At 40.5% G+C, this 21,873-nt stretch overlaps 1 protein-coding gene across 5 annotated transcripts; it reads left to right on the top strand.

The window, feature by feature from the left end:
* The first annotated feature begins 1,250 nt into the window (after positions 1-1,250).
* Positions 1,251-21,456, top strand: ampd2b (adenosine monophosphate deaminase 2b). Of its 5 annotated transcripts, none has more exons than XM_068343255.1 (18): positions 1,251-1,365; positions 13,129-13,253; positions 14,085-14,215; positions 14,327-14,395; positions 14,471-14,573; positions 14,726-14,915; positions 15,546-15,687; positions 15,813-15,902; positions 16,011-16,140; positions 16,233-16,427; positions 16,576-16,707; positions 16,803-16,966; positions 17,439-17,565; positions 17,660-17,823; positions 18,781-18,901; positions 19,071-19,244; positions 19,659-19,769; positions 19,871-21,456. In XM_068343255.1, the coding sequence occupies exons 1-18, from the start codon at positions 1,266-1,268 to the stop codon at positions 20,084-20,086; spliced, it is 2,484 nt and encodes an 827-aa protein (XP_068199356.1). In that variant the 5' UTR covers positions 1,251-1,265; the 3' UTR covers positions 20,087-21,456. The 5 variants fall into 5 exon arrangements, with proteins under 5 accessions (XP_068199356.1, XP_068199349.1, XP_068199376.1 ...); XM_068343248.1 differs by having other exon boundaries at positions 14,312-14,395; XM_068343275.1 differs by lacking the exon at positions 1,251-1,365 and adding an exon at positions 8,675-8,769 and having other exon boundaries at positions 14,312-14,395.
* Positions 21,457-21,873: the final 417 nt, after the last annotated feature.

Genomic DNA, 21,873 nt, shown 5'->3' with positions numbered 1-21,873 from the left:
TATTGTTAAACATATGAACCTGTCCGTAAACACATCCTGGGATCTGAAGGCAGGAACCTGTTTCTAGCTCAGGTTTTAAATGTTGATTGTTGGAGCTCCTGGGGTGGAACGGCCTGCCTGAGAAGCTCTGAATGGTAAAATCAATATCTTCTATTACAGACATTTATGTCCAACAGGTTTCTGTTGGACATAAATGTCTGTGCTTTTGATGCTGTGCTTTAATCCATGTTTTTATTGTTAGCTGGACTACATTATATTTTAATGCTGATGCTGTCTCCACTGCTGTATTCCACACTGTATTCCACTTTTTCCATGTTTACATTTCATCCATTTTGGTTTGCTTGTTTTCTGCAGCTTCAACCATCCTGGGGTTTAACCTTTATTCCTCCTCTACTTCTCATGCTGGTTTTATTTTATGCATGCCACATATTTAATTGATTTGTTCGTATATTTAATGTTAGTGTTTATGTTTACTGTAAAGCACTTCGTAACGGCAGTGCCATGCAAATAAACTGAATTTCTTCTAAAAAGGTGATTGTGTTTTGATTGGCACTGATTGTATTTCCGTTGGTGGGATTACTCAAGAAGTGCTAAATTAATTTTGATAATTCTGTTGTGGATCCAGTTCATCACAGGTCTCTGTGAAGTATTTAACACAGTTAAAAGTTATTTATAGTTATATTTATATTATATTTACAGTTACAGTAGTTAAAAAGAAATGAAATGGTAAGTCATCTGGTAGTTATTAACTAACTTCATTTAACACATCAAATAACTACACCCCAGTGGATTCTTCTCTACATTTCTCTCTACATTTCAATGATGATCCAGTGAATTCATGCTGCTGCTTTGACTAGACATTAAACTTCCATATTTTTATGTCGTGAATTTCATTGCACTGAACGCAAGTTTCCACCCCATTGGTTTTTTGCCCACTTATAGATTTGTTGTTGGCATGGCAACAGCAGCTCCAGCTTTCATCGTTGCTGCACATCATGCACGAGAGTGTTTTGTAGGGGGCGGGGCCTGTTTCGCTGCAGAGACACGCTGGACCAACCGGTTTGAAAATCCCACCCCCCCCACCCCACCCCCCAGCATCGGTGCTCGCTCCCTCCTGCTCGTCCGTCTCTCGTTTGCTCCTGTCTCTCCGACGCTCCATCCTCCGTACCTCTGACTCAGTCGGATCTCCTCCTCATCATCCTCATCATCCTCATCATCATCATCATCATCTGAGCTGAGCGAGCTGAGCCAAACCACCCGGGAACATGTCCTCCAATCTACCCCCCGGGGCCGCAGCAGCGGTCAAAAGCAAGCCCCTCTCCCCCTACAGGAAACGGGGCAGCTTGCAGTACACGACCAGCACAGGTGAGTGGAAGGCAGGAGGAGGTTCATGATGGTTTTCTAGAGACAGAAGTGCAGCGGGTCTTTATGATGCACAGAAACACAAGCTCTGATTTTTTTTAAACAATTATACTTGTGATTATTTTAGAGTATCTGAAATAAGAAGGCATTGGGATTCTGCAGAGGCACACCTGTTGACTCAACAGGTGTAAAAGAGGAAGTTCTCTGCATGTGAAGGATTTCATATCCTGCAAGTTTTGTGTGTGTGTGTGTGTGTGTGTGTGTGTGTGTGTGTGTGTGTGTGTGTGTGTGTGTGTGTGTGTGTGTGTGTGTGTGTGTGTGTGTGTGTGCCATGACTTTTAGCTTCTTTTTAGTTATGTTTTTAATTCTATCTATTTCTGGAGCATAAACAAGATCACTGAAGTGAATTTGAAATTTAACGAGGTAGTATTTTTCACGAGTTGCCATGTGAACATTTTTAGTCCGTTTTCATTCCCCGTTAGGAGCCAGTGACCATTTAACATACTGTTTGTTGCTTAAGGTGAGAAAATGAGAGTTTTCCTTGAAAATATGACTTCCTTGTTTTATGTTAATTCTTTCTCCTTGTGAGCAGCGGTTTGGCCTCCATACGTGTGATGACAGCACTATTTATTTAGCCTGATGGGCAGATTGTGTGTAGAGAACATGCAGGTTTGGCACCTCAGGTCTTGATCCCCACTGAATGAGTGGATTAGCCCCCACAGCGATGTGTGCATGCTGATCAGCCTTTCATCCGCACTACAAAGAACGATGAATAACCATATGACTAAATACTGTACCTCTATTTAAGTTCTCCTCCCTTTGTTCATTCAGTGCCGCTCTTGTCAATTTAGTGCCGACCTAATCTTAATACATTTTCCCTGATAGCAGGTTTATTCAGTTCATGTTAATATCGTGTAGATGGTCAGGCCCACACAGCAACACACAACCAGCGACGTCTTCATGTGTCTGTTGTGTTCTCATGTTCAAAGTTAGAATCGTTTCTGGTCATTGGAAAAAAAAAAATCCTCTTTAAATATAACCCTGAAACTACATGTCTTACGCCTTTAATATTATTTTTATTAGATCAATGATCCAGTATTCAAAAACATGCAGTATCCAAATGTGCATTTGAATTACAAATCACTCACAAACATTGCCTTACAAGTACAGTATCCTGTGTCTGTCGCTCATGTCATGCGTCCAATGAGGACACAGGTGAACCACAGCCTGTGTGACATCCCAGCGACTGTCAAGATAGCCAGATATTGATTTCAAACCCTGATAACAAATAGACCAGCATAAGTCTGTCTGTCTCATCAACCCCCAAATGAACGGCTTATAGCTGTTACAGAATCTGCTCTGCAGTGTCTCACTGGGGGGAAGATTGCCCGAATGGAGGGGCAGTCCTGGCCTTTATTTTCAACAGAGACTGTTTTTATTTTTATTTTTTTAGACGGAGATGAGAGACAGAGTACATCTGTGACTGTTCTGAGGCTCCTCAAATCCAATTTACAAAGTCACTGTTGTGCTTTTTAATGTTAGTAAAGCATCCAGGAAGTCGTCTGTGACATTTAAATGACTCATCTACATTCGTTTGTTCTCCAGAGAGCACAAATCTAGTTTGGGGCAGACTGTACAGTAAAGTCTGTGTATATAATGTGGCAGGAACAACAGATAGAGGATTTATCTTACAAAATGTTCTGGTCTTGTGTCTTCAATGAATCTAGATGGCACTCATACTGTAGATTGTGAACCTCAAAGAATATTATACTGAATAGAAGTCAGATCTGCATCAGACTTTGAAGAGCATTGCTGTCGATCTCGTGGGGACGTCATTGTGTCATTTTTGTCTTATAAGATATGTTCTCCACTGAAATGGCTGCTCCAGAATGATGGCTTCATTTCTTTTCTATATCATTTATCATGTACTCCAAAATTCAATTTACACTCCATGCAGTTCTGTTTTTTGGTATTCTTTCACCAAGTTTCATGAAAATCTGTCATTAATAATAATAATGCTGAAAACAAACATTATTTCAGTGTTTAGAAAAGCAAAAAAGTCACTTTCTTTCTGGATTAACTCCAAGATCTAACAGGGCCTTCCTTGATCATTGCCAACGTAGAACCCCCATCCCCACCCCCACGTCACTGAAAACATTGCCTCCTGCCACGATAAAGAAAGAGCTTGAAATTCCTTAATCTGCTCTTGATATTCATAACAGGATCAGAATCAAACATTGTCCAGCCGTGGGAGGAGATTTATTAACACTCCTGGCCCGTCGATCCAGTCTAATATCCGTCAATCTGCACGAGTGGATCAGGCATGACGTAGCTGCAGTTAGTACCTGGCACTAAATGAATGTAAATCCTTCAGGGTTTGGCTTTAAATTGTAAGAACGCCGTGTGTCAAACAGACTTTCGAAACTATAATATTTACATAGTTAAAATACATCCATGGTGTGATTATATGTTCTTCCTCAAATCCACGACAGCTGTGCTGGAATATTTTGATCTTTAGTGAAAGTTTATGTTTAATTACATTAAAAAAAAATTTTTGAGTAGAAGTAGCTTCAGTGCTTATTGTCATGGTAACTTGATTAGTTAAACTATGTTAATTTAACTTAATTTAATCTGGAAGTATATCATCATGGGACAGTCTGGAACTACATCAGTGTGAATATCACTATTGTGAGATAATTCCAGATATGTGCCAGACCTTTGTTCAGGTACCAGAGCCGGTGCCAAGGACTGCTTCAGGTCTGAAGCTGGTGCTTCATGTCCAGTTATGCACTGGTTCCAGTGCGGAAGCTGGTCTCAGTGGCAACACTGCCGGATTTGGTTCTGGTGCTGGTGGCACGGCCAGAGCTGCTCTAACAGCTGGTACTGGTGCAGATGCTGAAGATTATGTCAGAGCCTGTTTATGTGATAGACCAATCTAGAAGTTGGATACAGAAGCCCCAAGTACTAGAGCCCATGATGGAGACCCCGAGAGAGCCAGACCCAGAACTAGAATCTGTGTAAGCCAGAGCATGGGTTAAAGCTTGAACCGGAATCCCTGAGAAGTCCAGAACAAGATCCTGAGCTAGAGCTGTCACTGGATCCAGTGCCAAATTCTACCGGTGAACCAGAGCCAGAGCTTGTAAGAGAGCCTGAGTAAAAACTAGAACCTGAGAGAGCACGAGCCAACAAGACGACAAGACCAAGACTAGAGCTGACGAGGGATCCAGAACTAAAGCCCCTGAGAGACCCAGAACAGGAGCCTGAGATGGAGAGTCGGAGCCACAGCCCTCAAGTACCAGAGCCACAGCCCCCGAGAGACGAAGACCCAGAGTTCCGGGCAGAAATCTGACACACCTATTATTAGTTGTATTACTTCTATCTGTGTTGCTCACATCATGTGGTTCCTAGAATGTTTTTCTCTTCCATGATTTTAAATATCAGAGTGGTCTAATGTTGACTTCATCTTATCTAATATGGAGTTATACAGCTCTGTGGAGACTATTGAACAAGGTTTACAAAATACAGCAACAAGACAATGCAGTAGAGTGATTATTACGCATTTACTGTAAATAGGTTAAAACCACTTTATTTTTAAAACAACACACAGTATCTTCTTATGCAGAAAAAAAAATGTGACTGTAGAAACACACATTAGAATTGCATTAATAAAATCACTGAATATCAGTGAAACTGATCAAAGGAACCTCTGAGAAGAAGAATTCAAGAATGAAATATAAAGCTGTAGTTTTAAAAACGATGCACAGATGTGCAAAAAGATTCAGAGATATTAGAAAAGCTAGTTTGACAGAACATGTTAGGAGGGGAGCCACCCTGATATCTCCCTCCCACTCTCATCATTTAGACAGCACAGAAGGCTAATGACGGACCTTTGGACCCACTTCACTTCGCACACATCCGGTTCATGTTTCCTTTGGTTCTGTCACTTTGTCTTTGTGCAAACATGTGTCATGAACAAATACAGTAATTAAAAGGGAGAGAGACCCCTGAGATTGCAGCCTGTCCCTCCCCGCGCTGACACAATCCATTCAAGATATAGCTCAGATTCTAACTAATGATTGACCAGGGAGTTGAGGGACTCCCACCCCAACACACCTTCATCTGATAACCCTCTGACACTCAGTTCTCGTGTGTTCCGTTGTTGGTGTCTCTGCTGCTTGTGTGAGTGGACATCTGGCCTATTAGAGGTCTCATGGACTGTGCCCTGTGGGTGGGTCTGCCTCGCTGCTGTAACGCTGCCTTCATGTAGCAATGCAGTACATTCTGTGATACATAATACCAGCTCGATTCCCACTGAGCTGCAGAGAGCTGAATTGTTTGAAAGGTAGGGAGCATGCTGCTGCAGAAGGAAGCTGTTTGTCCAGTGAGCCTTTTATTCAGGAGTCGTATTTAACTCCATACATTAATTAAGCACTGATTATCATGTTTGATGTATGTGTGCTAATATCACTATAGATGTAATTCTAATCCATCTACATTTCGTTTCTGTTTTTTGTGTTTGTGTGTGTGTGTAATTCTAAAAAGAATTATTAGCTGTAGCCTGGAGATATTTTCAATAGAAATGGCCAGTAGCACAAAAAGTATGTCAAATTTAGTCAGCAGAAAAATCATAACATTCTTTACATGTTAATGTTAAGGTAATTAAATAACTGCATTAAGAATAGATGTGGAAATTAAATACCTATATAACATCTATGATACATTCTATATAAAAAAAAAATCAGATGTTTATTTTAATTTAAATCAGTTTTTATTCTTTGCCTTGTTTTGTTCATCATTTCATCTTTATGACTCATTTTTGTCGATTCGACTCTAACTTGAATGTAGTTTTCTTAGTATTACATCAGAAATGTACTGGTATAAAACAACTACCTCGTCCACTGATTTCATTTTAGGAATGAAAAGATTTGTACTTATCCAGTTTGAGTGTTATTTCCCACGAATGGAGATGGTTTGTGTTTTTGTGTGGTGCAGCAGTCAACCATCAGGGGGAGCCGGTAATACAGGAGCTGTGGGGATGACAGTCCCTGCTCGTTGTGCTCCTCAGGAGGCCAGGACAATTTAATCAGAACTCTTGAGAACAATTTTGTCTTTGAGTGTACTGGGGAAAAAATGAATCCAGCATTGAGAGGCCAAGGGCAATTTATTTCCCTTTTCAGTTTTGATTGGATGCTGCTCTATTTTGGCATGTAATGCTCCAATTTGTCCTTGTGCTGTAACGAAAGCAGCATTTTAGTCACTTAAATCAAAAAGCACAAGATTGTCAGAGGAAGACCCCCTACAAATCACTTTTTATCAAAAAGCTGTCATTTTTAATGTAAGATTTCTACAAAATGCTTTTAAATGCACATCAAACAATTTCTTTGTTACAATGATGAACATGAGGCCTGCAGTTTATTTTAAGGCAATCCCACATAGTGCTGCCTACTGGTGCACCAGATCTGAAAATAGTCCCCAATCAATTCACAGCTTACTCCTGTTTGAGGAACATGTGCTGAAAACTACAACTATAAATTGCTGGTTTACTACCTTTTGTTGCTTAGTTCATCTTTAACCAGAAATACTGAGAAAGTTATGACAGATTTTGAAAGAAATCTATTAGAGATGGATCTTGGAAAAAGAAATAATTGATTAATTTTGAGATTATGGATCACCTTTATTAACATTGTGTACAGCAGCATTCCTACGTGGTGTAATTATCTAGTCACTGTGATTATCATTTATGGTAACTGATGAATCCCAGATCACAGCATATTTAATGAGCCAGGATTTTAAAAATTTTTTAAATGTGTGGTGTTCTCAAAAAATTCATTACTGTGAGCTTAAAAGCGAGGTTTTCATAAATAATGATATGAGGTCAAATTTGTCACTGTACTTACTTTAAATTACTTAATAAGAAGAACTTGGAATGCTGCTTATGCATTAAAAAAATAATACATTTAAATATTTCCATTTTCAGTGAACTCATGAGTTTGGACCCAGTAGAAAAGAAGCAGATAAGCAAAACGTACCGTATAAATCGTATTGTGTGTTTGAGTCAGAAGGTGAAGATTTCTTCAATTGTAACTTGAGAGAACTTAAGTTGAACTCCTGGCAGCATTGTGCAAGAAAAGATTAGATAAAAACACTTGAACACTGCAGTGACTGGCCTCAAACGCCTCTTTTACACATTAGTTTGAAATTAATGGAATTAAGTCTCGGCAGATTCAATCAGAGTAACTTTAACTATAAGATATGGGACACATCCTTTAAAGCACACTTAGTCACAGGATTTTTTTTCTAATTCTCTCTCTAATTCTCTCTTGACCTAAGTAAATGTCAAAAAAGTTGTGACTATTTCAAATTTCCTCATATTTACTGAAAATGTTCAGATACAAAGCAAAAGTAAAAGGCAGTGCAGTGCACACATTCACATTTTTTTCTGAATTTGCTTTGCTATTTATGCACACAGCTGTTATCAGAGAAAAGTTATTCTAAGTGCAAAAATATAATAGAAGGGGAGAAATGGCTGCAGTGAAACCTGCTGCTGGTCTCTGTTCTAATTCTATTGCTCTACGTTACAACATGTCATCTGTAGATTAATATCAATTCACAATTGTTAATTGTATTAGTTACTTATTATAAGCATATGCATTGCAAAGAAAATTTACTTAAAAACAAGAAAAATGAGGAGAAAATAACTGAATATTATCTGTGCATACAGCCAGATAATTGGAGTCATTAAGAAATCTAAAAATATGTTGATTCCAGGCAATGCTGGAAAAACTAAAGCTAAAAAAGATAATTTCATGTTTTAAACTTTTACATGTCGGCAAGTAGACAATAATTAGCTCTTTGTAGAACATTGGAAAATCATGCAAGTATTGCTGCAACCGTAACGAAGCCAGCATAGTGGCCTTTTAATTTAATTCATGTGAGAGGAGATGGAGGCACCATCTCAATTATCAGACAGTCATCCGCCTCAGACTGCTGCTATTCAATTTGCAAAAAAAAAAAAAACCAGAGCATGACATCACAAATTTTATGGCTGAGGCAACTGCATTTTATTGTTGCAAAGACAACACAGACATCCCAACACATGGTCTCCTCAGCAAAAGACAGCTATGGATGAAGAAGACAAATAGGGAGTGGGGGGGTGGTGTGTTAGATCAACTCACAGGAGAACACTGTACATTCTTTGGTGATGTACACAGTTTCCCCCCCCCCGCCTCCTTTCTCTCTAATGGTACGTCCCAGAAAGATGTCAGAGGCATTTAAATGAGGATCAGCTCCAGAGGTAGCTAGTTCAGCGACAGCTGGCCTGAACCAGGAGGCTCACAGAGCAGAGGGGGGGGTCACACACACTAGGATGTGAGGGGGGAGTACATGGATCTGCTGGACCAGCTCTTTGTATGTATGACAGGGAGAGATGAAGCCAATAGAAGACATGACTCTTTGATTCTGTGACTGTATTTTATGGTAATGTGTTTTTGAGTATTTCTTTTCTTGTTTCTGTCTGTTCCTCATTCCTGCTGGCTTTAACCCGTCTTAAAAGGACATCAGACGCCATCCTGGGTCATTTAATGTTTGGCGTTCTCAGTCTCCTTCTTCCTCTCCTCTCTCTGCCCAGCTAGCTGATTAGCACAGGTTCTGAGGAGACAGGTATGCTCCACTGACCTCATCCTGTGCAAAAGCATAAATGCTGCTCCCCTCTTTTCTCCTCCTACCTCCCCCCTTTATCCTCTCCTTTTGTCAAACTCTCTCCCACTCTGTCCTGTCCCTTGACAGCTCTGCATAGTAGCCCTGAGCTGCGCTGTCTTTGCCATGCTGAGGAGAATATGGGTCAACTGAATGTCCCACAAGCAAGTTTTTGCACTGGAACTGTGCACCAGCATCTGCAGGATCTCGGTCAAGAGGGTGTTTTTAAGTCTGTCTGGCATCCTGCCTTCATGTTTTAGTGTTTACTTTTGAAGCAAGAATTGAATTAAAGCATAAAAAGACAGAAGCTTTTATCAGGATACCAACATCAAAATGCACATCGCCTCCTCAGTTGATTAGAATATATCTGGCTAAAGAAATATCTTTTATTGCTGATGTAGAGATTGACCAGCTGTTTGATGCAGAGCCAGTGAGAGACGCCGGATGAGCAGACGTCGCTTTCAGGATCAGAGGAGTTATTAAATCATGCATTTGTGTTTGTTTCTAAGCTGTGATTATCAGTTTATTCAGATATAATTGTTCTGGTTTAATGGATCTTATTTTGAAGGTGTAACAGTTATCTGAGAATCCAGTGTGCAAATTATTAAAAACTAACGTGCTTTCTGTGGGGCAGCCAGCACAGCAGCATAGTGGTTAGCTATGTGGCTTCACAGCAAGAAGGTTCCAGGTTCAATTCCTTTCTGTTTGGAGTTTGTATGTTCTCCTCCAGTCTGCGTGAGTTCTCTTCGGGTTCTCCCCCTTTCTCCCACCTCCCTAAACATGGAGCTTTGGTTAGTTGGTCACTCCAGTTTGCCCATAGGTGTGCGTGAGTGAGTGTGAGTGGTTGTTTGTCTGTGTAGCCCCGCAATGTGCTGGTGATGCATCCGAGTTGTAACCTGCCTCTCGCCCATAGCATGCTGGGATAGGCTCCAGAGTAACCCATGACCTGCAATGTGGACAAGAGGATGATGGTCATCTCATCTACAAGAAGATGGTGGATGGATGGAGGGATGGATGGATGGATGGATGCTTTCTGTTAAATTAAAATGGGAAATGTTCAGAGGAGAATTTACAATCCTTGAAGTCGTGTATTTCATTTGTTGGTAGTCCGACTGAATCGCTTGTCACTGGTATTAAGGATTCAGCCGATGCTCCGTCTCTCCAAATAAAGAATCTATAGTGACGCTGTGTATCTTCATCATCATCAGCGCTGATGTGAGCTGTGAGTAATTGTGCCTTTCATTGTGGGACATTTGCACAGATTGTGAGTCACTGTTCTTTCTTGTGGGCTAAATACCAAACCTGCCTCGTCAGTGGAACCAGGTAGAGGAGGTGCTGATGTGTAACACAGATGATGCGTAACTCCCCTAATGGGTGCTCTACAGGGTATAAAGAAAAAAGGTAATCTCATGATAACTAAGTACAATAATCATTATAAAGGTGTACTATTATGCTGATATTCTCTTTATTCAGATTTGGGTGATTTAAGCCTTAGGAGATAAGTTCTTCCAATGGCAAAAAAAACAAAGCAGTAAGTTTGACTTCTAGGCTCCTGACCCCTGACCTCTTGCTCCCCTCTGGCCTGTAGGCTTCAGATCACTTTCCACTTGGAGCAAAGTTTGTCCTGCTCCTGAAATATGCATGCAGGGGACGTTCCATGGCAAGACGATACTATTTGACCTCATTTTTAGGCTGTGTGGAGTGATGGTGGTGTTATCATATCTTCGCTTTTGCATCAGGCACCCAGTCACGTTGGTGATTCTGTTTAATTCATGTTGCATTAAGCCCTTGTGCTGCTTGTTAGAGCAATAAAAGGTTCACCCAACCAGATTATGCAGTGTATATTGTGAATCATGGCTGAATTCCATTTCTTAGTGGCTTGCTGTCCAATAGTGCAGAGGGGATGAGTGGTTGCGTAATCATAGATGCTGCCGATCCAAATATAGAAGCCATTAGGGGATTAACCAGCAGGCCTGGCTGGGTTCAACTTGACTGGAGCCCAGCATGGATGTCTTTGCCGCAGGTTTCTGCTGCCCTCCACACCAGCATCCACCCTTATCAAGAGAAACCGATACGCCCAGACCAACAGCATCATGACATTTTAGCCGACCGTTACATTACACAGACACAAGGAGAGTTTGTCTGAGGCATCGGAACATCTTCACACATGTTAATAGAGGAAGTGACTTACAAAAGTGTTATTTCTTAGTTAAAGAAATTAATTATTAAATGTTCTTCCACAATGCTAGCAGTGATGATTATTTTATCATACATTTTATTTGTTTAGAACGATGACTGATACTTTTCTGTATTGATTAGTTAGCTGTAGTATTTCCTATGGAGCTCTTAAAGAGACATTATGTTTTTGTGTGGAAATTAGTTAATGTAGGTATCATTTTCCTTTTCATATTTTAAATAATGTAAAATAATATCAGTTATATTTCGTATTTCAAGAAACTGAATAAATACACCTCTGGTGCCATTCTATAGAGTTAGATTAACTTCATGATCTTTTTCTGTGTCTTGAGAAGCGTGAGTCTTTCTGGTGCTTACAGATGCTTGAGAACTTTTAGACCATTCATTTTTCTCTCACTGACAATGCAAATATGAGAAAATCTAGAAATATATTGGAAAATGTTTACTTAATATATTTACTTCAAAGAATGCTTTTCCATGCTGATTATTTTTTTTGAAAACTTAGATTTTAAGTAATTTATAATAAATGATTTTAGTCTTTATCAGACAGGAAAGCAATAAGGAAATAGAGAAAATGTAAATATTTGTAAAAATGTAATAATAATAATAATAATAATAATAATAATAATAATATGTTCTTCTAATAATAATCTGTGTAGATACATGTATCCATCGCTGTTTTCATGTCAATTATAAGCACATATTTTCCTGTATATGGCGCTATGGACACCAGACCCAAGATAGTTGGAACTCACCACTAACTTGAATATCTAAAGTGAATAATTATGTGTTTGCCTCAGCGTCCGCTTGTGAGCTTCAGTCTCCGACCCTTTGTGAATTTTTTTGTGGTGGTGCAGGCAATCTCGCTGAATGTTGAGTGGGATGTGTTGACTCAACAGTGTTAAACAGAAGGTGATTTACATGTGGTGAGTTGTGGTCCGCACAACGATTACAACACTCTTTTGTTCTTTTTATAGTTACAGTTTTCTGTTGCTTCACTAAGAGCTTTTCAAACAACGAGTCTCTTTGTCGAGTCCTCATCAGCCCAGCTAATTGGCCTCTGTGGTCTCATTTCTGTCTCCACAGAGCAGTCACACTCACACTCACTGTTAAATTAGACAGACTTGAATGATTCAAAAAAATCACCATCTTTACCTTCTTGTGTGTTTGGTCTATAAATATCCAGAGACAACAGGTCCTCTGCAGCGCGAACAGTTAAATATTTATGGAGATGATGAATATTTCAGTGGCAGAAGCATAGCGTCAAGGTAAACATTGTTGACTACAAGATAAGTTCTGGAGGAGGATTCCCAGCAGATAATGTCTCACTTCAGCATTTCTGTTTCTCCCAGGCTAGCGTCTATTATCCTCATCACGGCGGCCACTCACAGCCACTGTTGTCCCATGTTGGTTCTCACTGACCAGTCCCCTTTGTCTCTCACGCCTCAGCTTTCCATGACAACTGGGTTTTTATTAAACTTGAATCATGTGCGGTGGCAACATGTGTTGTTGGGCTCTCCACCTGAATGGTCCATTGTGTCTCGGGCTCAGGCGTCTTCTGTGGTGTGACGGCCCGGGACGGACAACAAGCTGTAGCAGATGCTTTTGGTGGAAGCGAATGTTTGGGGAACGAGGAACCATGAGAGAAGAGTGTCCCACCATGTTCTTCATGTTTGTGTGTAACTCACTCTGCTGACTGATATGTGATGAGGAGAATATCTTCATCCCTTTCCAAAATGAGATGAGTTTCTGGATGGGTCACAGGAATGAAGAGTGACTTGATTAACTTCTGTATGTCACAGGGTCCTAAGACTGCGGTATTTCCAATGTTGCAATAGATTTTCTTTCTCTCTGTCTCTCCATCCTCACCTCTAGTTGATCTCCGTGCTGTCCGACATCTCCTCACTTCCCAGCATTCCTTGCCTGGTATCCCCGTGGCCTTGAAACAATCGATTGACTTGCGAACATCCATGGACGGAAAGTACAAGGAAATCGCAGAGGTTAATGAACATATTTAATTATTGTATTAATTTGACATTTAGATTTTTATGTTGGGAACCCATTCTTTTCACTTTCATTCACAAACAGCTAATAACATTATTAAAATGAATTTGCAAGGCATCGTGCAAATGCCTAACAAAAAAATTCAGTACTGTAATTGCGTTTCATTTAGTATCCATTTTCAGAAGCTTCCTTTTCTAACATAATAATAATTCATAACATTTAGTTTGTATATCAACTGAACATGCCAAGGTTTGGAGGAAACACAAAAAAAACATGTGAAAGGATGTATTTGTTTTAATTATTCTACCTGGGCTGCGTGGTGTTTATATTCTATTAAACACAGAGACCGTTCCACCATATTGCTTCCTTAGTTTATGACACATCCTGTTTTTCACCAACCCATTCTATTCCACACACTGGTTGTCTGGTGTTTGTTCTGGGAGAATTAATGAGGTGCAATGTTCTATGTGGAATGTTTAATTGACTCTATAGCATCAACCTGCCATCTGAATATGTTTCAATCATTTTAATGTGAAATATCTTTGGGTAAGTTGACCCTAAAGGTGCCAGACCCTTTGGAATTTTATTTTCCTTATATCTTATCTTATTTAAATCTCATCTGGTTGCCCATTCTAGGGTGAATGCATTTGATAATTGAAAATACATTTTTATCTTAGCAGATGGTTTGTTTCAATTAAAGATATATGAAAGAAAAAAAATGATCATTATGTTCAACTAACATCAACTAAATGATGCTATATTTTAAGTGTATTGGTGGATATTCAGACCTTCACATAGTTTCTCGATGTGTACCCGTCTCCATGAAGGAGCTGTTCTCCCGCACACTGGCAGACAGCGAGATGCGCAGTGCTCCGTATGAATTTCCCGAGGACAGCCCCATCGAACAGCTGGAGGAGAGACGCCAGCGCCTCGAGCGACAAATCAGCCAAGATGTCAAGTAAGTGCAGATAGTGTGAAGTGGTTGTCAGTGAAAGGAAGTTATGACTGGTTGTTGGTCATGAGACTAAAGATGGTGACTTGATGGTGACCACAGGCAGTCTTTGCTCAGGTTTGAACCCGACATCCTCCTGCGAGCCAAACAAGAGTTCATGAAGATTGACAGTGCCACAGATCTGGAGTAAGTCCCTCCCATCATGCATTGAGGTATTTCTTAAACTTCCAACCTGGTGAATAACTGTCGGTTTATCATCAGATACATGAAGGAGCAAAGCCAAACTCCTGATCTGCAGGAGAGAGAACTAGTTCCTGAGAGGGAGTACCAGAGAGTTGCTATTTCTGGAGAGGAGAAATGTGGGGTAAGTCGATGGAGGGCGAAGCAAAGAGAAAGTGAAGTAATTCACACATAATTTCTTCCATTTCTCACAGTTAAATAGCAACTTTTCTCACAAAGAACATTTTTTCTTTCCTTCTTTCTATGTTCATTTTCATTCCGGCGCTCTTCACTCAGGTTCCCTTCACAGATCTGTTGGATGCTGCCAAATGTGTGGTGAAGGCTCTATTTATTAGGCAGAAGTATATGGGCCTGTCATTGCAGAGCTTCTGCAGGACCACCACCCGTTACCTGCAAGAGCTCAGCGAGAGACCTCTGAACCTGGATATCTATGAGGAAGAGATCCCAGAAACCTCAGTCACTGCAGGTAAACACAATGACATCCCCTAATAAACATAACACCAAAGGACATCCATGTGCAACCAACAAACGAGACTTCCTGGTATTAGCCCATATGAATTATGATCACGATAATAATTTTAAGTATCTGTTGGATTTATCTGGCAAAAATGCATAAGATCTTCTGGTTCCATTTCTAAAAAAAATAACTTTTGGTTCTTAAATATTTGTCAAGCACAATAAAATAAAATCGAGACACCACTTTCTGTTCTAGAACCTTCACTGGCATTTTATACTACTATTTTCTGGTATTATATGAACAAATATAAATGCACATTTGAATCATTATAGTAGATCTATCTAGCTATCTAGCTATCTATCTGGCTATCTATTAATTTATGAAAATGATGGTAATTTGAAACTCAATTTACTCAAACATTATTAGCAATGTCAGGTCAAAATGGGAATATAAGTCATGTTTAGTGTTATGGATGGTATTTTTACATTAAGATAAACCTCCACATTTCACAATCCATCTGTCACACACCTCTGAACCAGCTGTCAGAACACGCAGGCTGTTCAGATCAGACGTTAGCTGCGTGCCATTTCCCACCTCGTTCACAGCCGTGACAGAGTGTGTCGTTTTGTCCCCTTTCAGATGCCTCGATGTACAGACCAGCTCCTGAAACACACCCCTATGAGAACCCGGACCCTGCCAGCATGCCTCCTGACATAGGTTACGGCTGCAAGATGGTCAATGGTGTTATGCATGTGTACACGACGAGGAACGTTATGGAAAAGTGAGGTTTGCATGAGTGCATGTTTGCTTTATCTCATAGTCCTCAGTATGGCAGGATGCTGGGTTGGTTGTAGACACACACTGTGTTGGTTGAGGAAAGTTTCCTTCTCATGTTTTGTCTAACAGGAGCACAGAGCTGGACCTGCCATATCCAGACCTTCAAGAGTACATAGCTGATATGAACGTCATGATGGCCCTTATAATCAACGGACCAGTGTAAGGTTTGACAGCTGAACAGTATTCGATTACAACCACCCAGCATCAGAACTTCATGTGAGACATCTTAACATAAAATTTCTATTTTTGTTGTTGTCTTTGCCACAGAAAGTCCTTCTGCTACCGTCGTCTGCAGTACCTTAGCTCCAAGTTCCAGATGCATATCTTGCTGAATGAAATGAAAGAGTTGGCAGCACAGAAGAAAGTCCCACATCGAGACTTTTACAATATCCGTAAGGTGAACTTGAGATCTGTTCCTTCTGAGTCAGAATAATCAATTATTATAAGGAACCAGACTCTGATATATGATTAACAGTCTTTTTTTTTTAGGTTGACACACACATTCATGCCTCGTCCTGCATGAACCAGAAGCACCTTCTGCGTTTTATTAAAAGGGCCATGAAGAAGTATCCTAAGGAGATTGTACACGTGGAAAGAGGCAATGGTCAGACTCTCATGGAGGTGTTTGAGAGCATGAACCTGACAGCCTTCGACCTCAGTGTGGACACCCTGGACATGCACGCAGTGAGTCCTGGCCTTCAAAGCTACACATGTGAAGATATCTGGTTAAAAAGGATGACAAAGTGTTGAAATGACAAACAATGATTTAACTTAATACAGCATTAGTTAATGGTACGTCTTCTGAATGTCTGCGTTTCAACATTTTCCTCAGGATCGCAACACTTTTCATCGTTTTGACAAGTTCAACGCCAAATACAACCCCATTGGAGAATCCATCCTGAGGGAGATCTTCATCAAAACTGATAACCACATTGAGGGGAAATACTTTGGTCACATTATTAAGGTGCTCACTCATGCTTTTGTCCTAAGCTAACACCTGCAGGGTGAAAGCTGGACCGCTTGCTCCCTCTGCTGACGCTTTGTGTCGCTGCTTCTCAGGAGGTGATGGCCGACCTGGAGGAGAGTAAGTACCAGAACGTTGAGCTCAGACTGTCCATCTACGGCCGCTCCAGGGACGAGTGGCATAAACTGGCCACGTGGGCCGTTAAGCATCGGGTCTATTCCAACAATGTGCGCTGGCTCGTGCAAGTGCCTCGACTCTTGTGAGTAACCCGAGTGGTGAGGTGATGATTTTCACAAGTATTGTCGTTAAATATACTAATGTAGTACTATATATACTTCATCTCCTGTCAGTCCTAAAATATTGTACTTTTTACTACACAACATTTATTTTCCAGCTGTTCAGTTATTTTACATTTCAATTTTATATACAAAACAGATCGATATGCAATGCATGATTTATATTCATTAATCAAACTTAACCCTTTTCTTTCTCAAAAAATTTTTTTTGTTGATAATACTGATATACCTGTTTTTGTAAAAAGAAAAACAGTTTTAGCATTAAATAATGGGATGTGTCTCCTATTATAAGTAGCCTTTACTGAGATATGAAAACACTCATCAGTGCAAACATCTCTGAAATATCTCCAGCATCCATGAATGCTGTGAATGTTTGAGGTTACTTTCACGTATCTTCACAACTGACCTCCAGTGTTTTGTTTTTTTTTCTCAAAGTGACGTCTACCACACAAAGAAGCAGCTGGGTAACTTTCAAGAGATGCTAGAGAATATTTTTACGCCTCTGTTCGAGGTGACAGTCAACCCCGGCAGCCATCCAGAGCTGCACCTCTTCCTTCAGCATGTAGGGGATCTTCTCTGTGTCATCATCTATGTAGACAGACATTGAGTCATACTCCAGAGGGGTTCATGGATCTCTTTCTTGTTCCCTCACACAGGTTGTGGGTTTTGACAGCGTGGATGATGAGTCAAAACCAGAGCAGCACATCTTCAACCTGGACAGTCCGCTGCCTGTGAACTGGACAGAGGAGGACAACCCACCCTACTCCTACTACCTCTACTATATGTATGCTAACATGACTGTGCTGAATCACCTGCGCAGGTTTGTGACAACACCTAAAACCCAGTGGCTGCTTCATGAAACTGACAAACAGCAGTGTTTTAAATTTCAATCGCACTTCTTTCTTGTTTTGTATTTTAAGCTCAATAATGACGTGTATCATACTGTTACCCTTAAATTACAGGAAATATATGCAGAAAATTTCACCTTAGAGTAACACTCATATTGCACTACAATTCTTGTGCAATATGTCATTGTAAATATTTTGTACATACTAAATATTTCCAGGAACATGATGATTAATGGGTATTGGATTTTTAATAATAATAATAATAATAATAATAATAATAATAATAATAATAATAATAATAATAATAATAATAATAATAATAATAATATTATTGTTGTTGTTGTTGTTGTTGTTGTTAATAATTGATTATTTGGTGGTAGCAGTGGATCAGTGGTAGAGCAGGCAGTAGAGCAGGTCGTCCCATGTTCCAAGGTCGGCGGTTCGATTCCCACTCCCGCTCCCCCTAAAAAATCACCTGGAGTATGAGCTGACAGTGGGAGGTGTCAGCTCCCTTTCCGAGCACTGCTGACGTGCCCTTGAGCAAAGCGCCTTCCCCCTTTACAAGTTGCTTATTTGGGCGCACCAAGCAGGTGCTGCCCATCACTCTCCCTCCCCCTGCATGCGTGCAGGAGGTCCCCAGTGTGTTTGTGTGTGTGTTCAGGGCCTGTACACACTAATATATATGCATGTGATTTGATTGACTAGCGTGTGCCACTAATTTCCCCTCGGTGCTTAATCAAGTATATAAAATTAAAAAATTGAAAAAATGTATGATGTCAACGGAGTTTATATAAAAAAAATTTTTTGGGCCATTGGCCTATTTTTTTATGTCTTGTGCTATATCACAGTAGCCATTGTTGAAAGGTGAGTGTGATCCTTTGACTCTGTTGTCGTCACCTCCCTGGAGTTTTATGTCTTTTCCACTCCAGGCAGAGAGGCTTCCACTCACTTGTCCTTCGTCCTCACTGCGGGGAGGCCGGGCCCATCCATCATTTGGTGTCTGGTTTCATGCTGTCTGAGAACATCTCCCATGGGCTGCTGCTCAGGAAGGTGTGTCCAAAGGAACACAAAAGCATTTGGACGAAATAAAGACTGTGAAAAATATCATGTGACTTTGGTTTTTACATTTTTATGTGATGGGAAACCAGGACTGCAGTATCTGTGTATTCACTGTGGACTGATTGTTGACACACAACATTATGCCTTGTGTTCCTTCCAGGCTCCCGTACTGCAGTATCTGTACTATTTAGCACAAATTGGAATTGCCATGTCCCCCCTCAGCAATAACAGCCTGTTCCTCAGCTACCATCGTAACCCTCTACCGGAGTACCTGTCCAGAGGCCTCATGGTCTCCCTGTCCACCGACGACCCTCTGCAGTTTCATTTCACTAAGGTCAGCACACAGCCAGGCAGATGATGATATCCTGCATTACATTTGTCTGTAAATATGATTTTGAGTCCCTAAAATTTCATGTAAAATGTTATGACAATGGTACCCAGGGAAAAGAGGTAGTTTCAGATTTAATCACTCTGTTTAGTCACGTGAAGCAGAATTAACGTAACACGTGGTGCAGAACCCTGATGGAGAATCACACTCTCCACAGAGCAGACAGAAAAAAACACAATTAATTTTTCATAGTATCAAAACTCATTCTTAATAGTGTGCAGTATTTTTCTTGCAGCAGCTGTCTGAACCTCACAAACAGGTGGAATTCTCTTGACAAGCTGTTTCTAGGATGTTAGAACTGACGACCTACAACATCTCACTAGAAAGCCTTCATCAGACACGTGTGTGTGTTTTGTGTAGGAGCCCTTGATGGAAGAGTACAGCATTGCTGCTCAGGTGTGGAAGCTGAGCTCCTGTGACATGTGTGAGCTGGCCAGAAACAGCGTGGTGATGAGTGGGTTCTCTCATAAGGTATTCATTATGTTCACAGCACATTGCAGATCTCATCGTTCCCTGCTGAGTCAACTGTTAACAGATAGATTCCTTTTCCTCTGACTCAACTCCTGGCTCAGGTGAAGAGCTTGTGGCTCGGTCCGAACTATATCATGGAGGGACAGGAGGGTAACGACATCCGGCGCACCAACGTTCCTGACATCCGTGTAGCCTATCGCTATGAGACCATGTGTGAGGAGCTGAATCTAATCACACAGGCCATCCGCACTGATGAGCTGGAGACCATCGAGGAGGAGGGGAGTCTGTCTATGGAAGCTGTGCAGGGACAGAAATGAAACGTGGGACAATGCAAAATTCTCTCGGCATTCCCCGTTTTCATGTCTGAACTTCTTTGGTATCGCTCACATGAAGGGAGAAATGTTTTGTTTCGAGAGTACGAGAGTTTCTAGTGTGGCACAAAGAGAATGGACCTAAGATCTGTCTACCTTTTCTTCTTTTCCCTGTCTCTGACTCATTCCTTGTTCAGTCTGTCTCTTGTGTTTTCAGGATGTCTCTTGATGTATTTATAATTTTGTGGTTTGTGATGGCTGTTTGTCAATTTCAGTCTGAACATTGCATGTTCCAAGCACTTAATAACGTTAACACTCAAGCTTCAACCCATTATGAAAATTTAAGACACTGATCAAAAATACAAGAAGAGGCATTGTTGAAGTACAAACAGGGCAGTGATGACATATCATTAAAACCAAGCCCATGTTAGCGTCTTTTTCTGGCAATGTGGACTTTGATTAAGAGACTGAACATTCAACTCAGTGGTTCTTAAGATGATTCCAGTATTTATTGAAATGGTTTTAAAGGTTTTAGAAAGATATGTAATCCACAGTTTGTTGGTTTACAGAAACTGACCGCACCAGCCTTTTAAAAGCATTTAAAGTGGATGTTTACAGATCACTAAGTCAACTTTCAAAGCTAACATTAACTTGGTCATAGTGTTGGTTAGGCCAAGATAATCTAATGCAAAATGCCTGAATACTAACTAACCTGCTACTAGCTCACGTACTTCCATACACCAGAAATTATTGGACATCACGCAGGATGGGGCTCATTACCTGATCAATTATTTGTTTAAAAAAAAAAAAAAAGTAACAAAAAACTGGTTTGAAATCTGCATGGATTTTATTTGAAGTTATGAACTCACAGAGAAATACTTTGTGATATTAAAGTGAAAGTAAAATTTAGTATTCCTGCTACTGGTAATGATGATAACATATCTGGCCTCCCAGATGTCTTATTCTTATTCCTGCTGTCTTTACAGTGATCCAGCGCTGCATGCAGACATTACACTATTCCATCTATGTGTGCAGTAATATGACTTTGTTGCAGCACCGTATTGTACTAAGTATTAATTTGTGACAGCATTTGTACTGGCAGCCTGACCTGTAATCCTGATCTGACAATCCTTTAAACACACAAATTAAACAATGGTATATCTCATATCAGAGTCATAGTACCCTGAATAAAGCATCCCCCCACCCCCAGTTCCTTGTCCAAGATCCACCTGTACCAATCCTGTTCTCACACTCTTGCCTTCATGGGGCAACTTGTAATTCAGAAGCACCAAGTTTTCCTCCCTGATACACCCCAGGTATGCGCTGTGAATTATGAACCAATATCACTTGTGTTTAATAAAAAAATTAACCTTGTTCATACTGCAGTTTCACTTGCTGCACTTTATGCAATCCAGTTTCCTGGAATCAGATTACAGAGATCAGAAAAGGATGAGAGAGAAGAGGGTGTGTTGAAAAGGACAGAAAGAAAAACAGCTACAGTGATGGGAATACTTTAGTACTATACAGTATATAATAATCAGACCAGTGGGGGTCCAGGCAACAACTATAACCTTGCCCGTGGAGACTCGAGTCCAAAAATAATCCTGCACCCTGGGAGTGCAATGCTATAATTGGGTAGTGTGTTATGAGATGTCCGTGCCTGGCATTGAGGCTTGAATAAGAGGTGAAGGATTTTAAATTCTTTTCTGGATTTTACAGGGGGCCTATGCAGAGAGGTTGAGATGGTGAAATATGACCCCTAATACTAGCTCAGTGTATTGATGCATTGATTG

This window comes from Antennarius striatus, chromosome 2 (genome assembly GCF_040054535.1).
Source record: "Antennarius striatus isolate MH-2024 chromosome 2, ASM4005453v1, whole genome shotgun sequence".
NCBI lineage: Eukaryota > Metazoa > Chordata > Actinopteri > Lophiiformes > Antennariidae > Antennarius > Antennarius striatus.
Note: the sequence above shows the minus strand (reverse complement) of the source record. Positions and strands in the feature narration are given on the sequence as shown.

Coding starts and splice junctions, on each gene's coding strand:
- ampd2b (XM_068343248.1), top strand. CDS start 1,266: ATGTCCTCCAATCTACCCCCCGGGGCCGCAGCAGCGGTCAAAAGCAAG. Junction 16,141..16,232: donor ACTTTTACAATATCCGTAAG/GTGAACTTGAGA, acceptor TTTTTTTTTTAG/GTTGACACACACATTCATGC. Junction 17,824..18,780: donor GTGCTGAATCACCTGCGCAG/GTTTGTGACAAC, acceptor TTTCCACTCCAG/GCAGAGAGGCTTCCACTCAC.